Source organism: Anarhichas minor, unplaced genomic scaffold (assembly GCF_050575085.1).
Source record: "Anarhichas minor isolate MPS153535 unplaced genomic scaffold, ASM5057508v1 ptg000002l, whole genome shotgun sequence".
Lineage (NCBI taxonomy): Eukaryota > Metazoa > Chordata > Actinopteri > Perciformes > Anarhichadidae > Anarhichas > Anarhichas minor.
The window spans coordinates 25,420-32,500 of record NW_027466448.1 but is presented as its reverse complement, the minus strand read 5'-3'; the positions used below and the strand labels follow the sequence as shown (position 1 = coordinate 32,500).

The 7,081-nt window shown below is 38.5% G+C and overlaps 1 protein-coding gene across 1 annotated transcript in view; it reads left to right on the top strand.

Annotated features, from left to right (window-relative positions):
* septin5b (septin 5b) overlaps nucleotides 1–6,205 on the top strand; it is an 8,686-nt gene extending 2,481 nt beyond the window's left edge. The window contains exons 3-12 of the mRNA XM_076093197.1: nucleotides 1,006–1,096; nucleotides 2,273–2,359; nucleotides 2,856–2,979; nucleotides 3,804–3,938; nucleotides 4,039–4,156; nucleotides 5,065–5,166; nucleotides 5,273–5,369; nucleotides 5,452–5,587; nucleotides 5,884–5,986; nucleotides 6,099–6,205. Of these exons, the coding sequence (XP_075949312.1) occupies nucleotides 1,006–1,096; nucleotides 2,273–2,359; nucleotides 2,856–2,979; nucleotides 3,804–3,938; nucleotides 4,039–4,156; nucleotides 5,065–5,166; nucleotides 5,273–5,369; nucleotides 5,452–5,587; nucleotides 5,884–5,986; nucleotides 6,099–6,161 (1,056 nt within the window). The 3' untranslated portion in view covers nucleotides 6,162–6,205. The remainder of the gene's footprint in view (nucleotides 1–1,005; nucleotides 1,097–2,272; nucleotides 2,360–2,855; nucleotides 2,980–3,803; nucleotides 3,939–4,038; nucleotides 4,157–5,064; nucleotides 5,167–5,272; nucleotides 5,370–5,451; nucleotides 5,588–5,883; nucleotides 5,987–6,098) is intronic.
* Nucleotides 6,206–7,081: the final 876 nt, after the last annotated feature.

The following is a 7,081-nucleotide window of genomic DNA, read 5'->3' as shown; positions in this document are numbered from 1 at the left end:
CTGCATTCTGACTGTGTATTACTACATTCTGACTGTGTATTATTGCATTCTGACTGTGTATTACTGCATCCTGACTGTGTATTACTACATTCTGACTGTGTATTACTGCATTCTGACTGTGTATTACTACATCCTGACTGTGTATTACTGCATTCTGACTGTGTATTACTGCATCCTGACTGTGTATTACTGCATCCTGACTGTGTATTACTGCATTCTGACTGTGTATTACTACATCCTGACTGTGTATTACTACATTCTGACTGTGTATTACTACATCCTGACTGTGTATTACTGCATCCTGACTGTGTATTACTGCATTCTGACTGTGTATTACTACATCCTGACTGTGTATTACTGCATTCTGACTGTGTATTACTGCATCCTGACTGTGTATTACTGCATCCTGACTGTGTATTACTGCATTCTGACTGTGTATTACTACATCCTGACTGTGTATTACTACATTCTGACTGTGTATTACTACATCCTGACTGTGTATTACTGCATCCTGACTGTGTATTACTGCATCCTGACTGTGTATTACTACATCCTGACTGTGTATTACTGCATCCTGACTGTGTATTACTACATCCTGACTGTGTATTACTACATCCTGACTGTGTATTACTGCATCCTGACTGTGTATTACTGCATTGTACCATAGAAACAACGCTGTTAGCTTACGGTAGCTAGCTTAGCAGAACTCACTAAGTTAGCTGCCGTCTCTTTATTTTTGGACTTTAACTTTTTATGACTAACCTAAATGTATTATTTTGATTTCAATATTAATACTGATATTACTCGGACAAATAGAAGCTCTTAATTCCTATAAATTATCGACTGTAAATTAGCATCATAGCTTAGCTTAGTTTGAAAAATGTAACCAAAAGCTGTGGTTCCTCCAGCAGCGAGTCAGCGGCCACAGACCTCCATGTTAAAATGTTAAAACTGTATAAAAACAAAAACATTCTTAAACATGTTCATGTGTCTTCTTGTTTGTAGGAAAAAGATTACGTTGGCTTTGCGACGCTGCCCAACCAGGTGCACAGGAAGTCGGTGAAGAAGGGATTTGACTTCACCCTCATGGTGGCAGGTGAGACACGACGTCACATCTTCACTCGTCACTGTTGAAAGCTGATTAGTTGTATTTGTGTCTACCTGCACAGGAACTGATGTTAGCTTGTAAATCTATTTAACACACCTGTTCTCTATATGAGATGGTTCCTGACAGATACATGAAATCAACTAAACTAAACAGAGCTTGGTACTTTGACTCAAAGAAGATACTTTATTTTAAAGTCAAAGTTTTGAGTTCTTCTTCCACAGCTCGAAGACATTGAAACAAGCTAACGTTAGCATCAGACGTCTCGTTATCAGAGAAACAAGCTGAGCTAACGTTAGCAGATTTCTATGTTTGAAAATGGTTGTAAACATTTGAGATAAGGTAACACAACTTAACAACATACATAACACAGGTCTAGTTGTTTTTACACACTTTAAGTTACATATTAATCCTTTAATGGAGCCCAAAGTACTTCATCTGCAGGATGTGGATGTTGTGAAGCAGCTTTCACCATCACTCCTCCGCACCGGCTCCATGTTCACACGTTTCAAAGTGTCCTGTGAAAATGATCTGGCTCTGCTACAATATGAATGTTTCATCTTGAGGAACAGGATTAATTATGACAGCTTATCCTGATTTAATTATGTTTAAAATAATAGTTTGAAGCCCCCGGAGCTTCAAACTAGTTTTGTTTTAAACTATTTTTGAGTCCATTAAGTGAAAACTGCTGGATTGTTTTATAATAAGGTGCAATGATTTGTCACATCTTTGTCTTTTTTTAAATATCTGTTAAAAACACTCTTTTTGAAATGTGCTTTTACTTAATAATCAACTCTATTTTTCCTTATTCTAACATCTTATCATATACTTGTTTTTATTTATTTTATTATCACTGTTATGTTCTTTTTTGTCACGATTTTATTTTATTGTTATTTTATTTTTCTGGTTAGAAGCACTTTGTAATTATGTTTTGAAAGGTGCTATTGAAGTGAAATGCATTATTATTATTATTATATTATTATTATTATAATGTGATTTACATTTGTTCAGACCCATTTGTGGCGTATCGTGTTTTTATAAAGTCTGGAAAGCATCGATTTGATATTTGAGTAAAATTAAATGAAAGTATCTCGATATGGGAGTTTTATTCTGAAAATCCTGATCTTGATGTGTAGGATGTGATCACTTCCTGTACCTGTGTTACAGGTGAGTCTGGTTTGGGTAAATCCACTCTGGTGAACAGCTTGTTCCTCACAGACCTGCACAAAGACAGAAAACTGCTCAATGCAGAAGGTGAGTCCACATACCTGCGTTTATTCATACAAGTACTACTAGTGATATTACAGAGTATTTTTTACTATGTGGTATTAGTATTTTTACTTGTAGCAGAGTATGTTTACAGTGTGGTATTAGTACTTTTACTTGTAGCAGAGTATGTTTACAGTGTGTTCTCAGTACTTTTACTTGTGGCAGTGTATGTTTACAGTGTGTTCTCAGTACTTTTACTTGTAGCAGAGTATGTTTACAGTGTGTTCTCGGTACTTTTACTTGTAGCAGAGTATGTTTACAGTGTGGTATTAGTACTTTTACTTGTAGCAGAGTATGTTTACAGTGTGTTCTCAGTACTTTTACTTGTAGCAGAGTATGTTTACAGTGTGTTCTCGGTACTTTTACTTGTAGCAGAGTATGTTTACAGTGTGTTCTCAGTACTTTTACTTGTGGCAGAGAATGTTTACAGTGGGTTTTAGTACTTCTACTGCAGTAAAGGGTCTGAATACTTGGTCCACAGAGCGGATCAGTCAGACGGTGGAGATCACCAAACACACCGTGGACATCGAGGAGAAGGGGGTGAAGCTGAAGCTGACCATCGTGGACACTCCGGGGTTTGGAGACGCTGTCAACAACACCGAGTGGTGAGTGTTCACTTTGTTCACTGTCATGGTTCTTCTACTTACATGATACTTACATGATAAGAAAACGTATCATGTTTTATATGCTACCTTAAAGATGCTGTTATAATTAACGAGTTAACATTAATTTTCAGACCTGTGTTGCTTCCAAAAGGAGATCTTTTTATGTTCTTTGTCCTTCTGTGTAGAAAGTCTTCATCAGCTGATGTTCATATGACACCTGGCACATAAATAACTCCCCAAACTAAAGTGCACATCACATGTAACGATACATGACAAGGTTAATATTGAATATTCATCACTAAAGGTAAAATATTCATGTAATAAACATAAATACTGAATGAGCAGGAGCCTCGCGTTTAAGGAATAGTTTGACATTATCTTTCAGTATTTTATTTTTAGGCTCATCATATGTTTTGTTTGTAAACATCTTAGTAATTAAAGTAACTAAAGCTTTCAGATAAATTAATACAAATAACTTTATTAATTAAACACCTTTTAAAATAAAGTTACAAAGAGCTTCACAATAAAAACATATGTTAGAAATACATAAAATCCAAAACACGATATAAAAGAATTTGAAATAATAAGTGGAGTAAATAAATAGTGGAGTACTTCTCTGCAATATGGAAATACTCAAGTAAAGTACAAGTACCTCATGTCTGTGCAGTACTTAGTTACTTTCCTCCATCGGTGTTGATCAAACTGATCTCACTTTTAACAAAAAAGCTAACTTTTCCCAAACCGTAGAAGTATTCCTTTAAGTTATTGTATCTGTATCTGTATATCTTTGAGGTAAAACACACGACTGTGTTTGTGTTCGGCAGCTGGAGGAACGTCACCGACTACATCGACCAGCAGTTTGAACACTACTTCAGAGACGAGAGCGGACTCAACAGGAAGAACATCCAGGACAACAGAGTGCACTGCTGCCTGTACTTCATCCCTCCGTTTGGACACGGGTACTAGTACACACAGTACGCAGACAAGTACATCAATGCTCATGTGTGTCTGTGTGTGTGTGTGTGTGAAATGCTCAGTAAAGTGCTCGTGGTCCTGCAGGCTCCGTCCCGTCGACATCGAGTTCATGAAGGCGCTGCAGGAGAAAGTGAACGTGGTTCCTCTCATCGCTAAAGCCGACTGTCTGACTCCCTCTGAGATAAAGAAGCTCAAAGAGCGGGTGAGACAAACATGATACATTAATAGTGCATGAAATATGACGACCGTACCTGCAGTAGAGCCTTGATCCGACAGCCGTACGAGCTTAAATCTCCAGTCTGTGGACAGTCGAGTGTTCGTCATGTTTATCTGTGTGTTTGTTCTCTAAGAAAGAAAGAAAAGCCTCCGAGAGGATAAACAACACAAGTGATCACACTTTTATATATATATGTATATATATATGTGTATATATACACATATATATACATATATATATATATATATATACTATAATAGGTTTGTCTGTTTATTTGCATGTTGATTTAAGATACAATAAGATAAAATAAAAATAATATATATAAATACATAAAATACATAAAAAACAAAAAGAGAACGTTATTAATCCTGAAATAAATTCTTGTGCCAGAGTTTAATCAAAGATTACAACAATATTTAGTGTATAAGAAGTAACACTGACACCTCTGCTAATAGAAGCTAAAATAGATCATAAATAATATTGTCCATGATATGGTTTTTATTTTTTCTCAATCATTTGAAAATAAATATAGTTCAGCTTATAAAAAATAAATAAATAGCACAATCATATTTTATTTTATTCTATAATTCATTAATTTTATTCTGATTTATTAAGATGCACTTCAGGCAGTTGAATGAAAATGTATTTAATAAAATTGAGCTTCAGATCTGATTCATTTCAGTGACTCAGTTTCTCCAGAGATTTGATCTCGACGGGAAATCTTTTCTTTCAGGGCGTCGACTTCCTGCTGAAGTTGAGCACTAAGTGGGAGGCTGTGTGTGTGTGTGTGTGTGTGTGTGTGTGTGTGTGTGTGTGTGTGTGTGTGTGTGTGTGTGTGTGTGTGTGTTTCTACTGTTACCAACACATCTCCTCTGTGTGTGTCGTCCCTCCAGCTGAGAGAAGAGATCGATAAATTCGGGATAAAGATCTATCAGTTCCCTGACTGCGACTCCGACTCCGACGACGAGTTCAAGCGTCAAGACAAAGAGCTGAAGGTGAAGTCTGAATCCGATGCTGCTATGAGTACTTTTTACGTGACAGTACTTCCCCATTACGGACGCAGGACTTCTACTTTTAATGTACTTTTAATGTACTCTGCAGGAGAGCTCTCCGTTCGCTGTGATCGGCAGCAACACCGTGGTGGAGGCCCGAGGTCAGAGGGTGAGGGGGCGGCTCTACCCGTGGGGCATCGTGGAGGGTAAGACGCCCCACAGAGATCCATCCCATAATCCCCGTCTCTCTCTCTCTCGGTGACGTTTATCTCCCCCCGTCTCCCCCAGTGGAGAACCCGTCACACTGCGACTTCGTGAAGCTGAGGACCATGCTGATCAGAACCCACATGCACGACCTGAAGGACATCACCAGCGACGTCCACTACGAGAACTACAGAGCCCAGAGCATCCAGACCATGACCAGGTGAGACAGGGTGCATCAGTGAACCAGTGATAGAGGGTCAAACTGTGGTCGGCGGGTCAAATCTGGCCGTCCAGCTAAAGTCTTTCATCTTCTTGTTTACATCAAAACTTCTTCATGATTTTTCACAAATCCTCAACTTAAAGGAAAACTTCTCTAACCCTAACCCTACTGATGACTTGGTCTACATGCACCAAATATTCAGTTTTTTGCTGTTTTTAATGTATTTTATTAAGGTAGAATAACACGAGGTAGCTGCTGGCTTCCCGTAGTCATCCTCCATGTTGTTTGTCTTTCAGTAAGATGAATGCAGATAAGCGGGTGGAGAGCCCGATCCCAATCCTGCCGCTGTCCACACCCGACGTGGAGACGGAGAAACTCATCAAGATGAAAGACGATGAAGTGAGTGAAGCTCAGAGAATAACGCATCGCAGCAGGCGTTACGTCAGCGTGTGTGGATGTGAAGTGATGACTACGTAGCTTCATCCTCTCTGTGCTGTGGTTTCCTCTGCAGCTGAGGAGGATGCAGCAGATGCTCCAGAAGATGCAGCAGCAGATGCACGAGCAGGACCTGTGACCTGTGACCTCTTAATGTGACGTCTGTTATTCAGGACACAGAAATCAAACACAAAGCGCAGATTTAAACCTTCGTAAAAGTCCACCTCCTCCGTACAGAAGCCCTTACTCTGGTGATCTAAATCTGATCTAAAGTCTTTTATGTTCGCTAGCCTCTTGTGGCCGAAATCAGTATTACAACAACAAACTTATAACCAAGCCATAAACACAGGAGATAAGAATACTTAAAGAAATCCCTTTCCTCTCTTTTTTACCTCTCAGGGCTTCCGTACTTCAGTGGATGAAGAACTCTTTAGATAAAAACAGTCAATAATTCACCAGAGTCTCAAAGAAACAGTAGGTGAACAGCATGCTGGGAGATCATTTAAATAATAAACTTTGTTTTTTTTAAATGCAGTCATTAGCCAAGTGAGTGTAGTTCGGCGTTAATAGAGAGTAGATCACACTTTAGATCACAGCAGTTTAAATACTAACTGAGACTAATGCACCGATCATGTAGTAGTTCATGCTCTGATACTGAGACTCAATGTGTGCAACTGAGACGTTGATGGTTTTTGCTGATGGTATTATTATTATTATTATTAGTTATTTAATAAGGACCACGAACAAAAGAACCCATTAATCAACAAGATCAACATATAAATACCAGCACATTACAGTACAGCTGTAACATTGTAATTCTTCACGATTAAAAACCATCAGCCTCTTTTAAATCTGCTGTGTGTGTGTGTGTGTGGTTGTGTGCGTGTGTGTGTGTGTGTGTGTGTGTGTCATGCATTCGTGTCCTCTGACTCTGAGGAGATTAAGTGTTTTTACTCGACATGATATTCAGTGAAGCCTCGATAAATACGTGAACTCTCGTCCTTAAACCTTGAGCCATGAAACAAAGTGTTGCAGTCTACAATCATTAAGGGAAGGAGG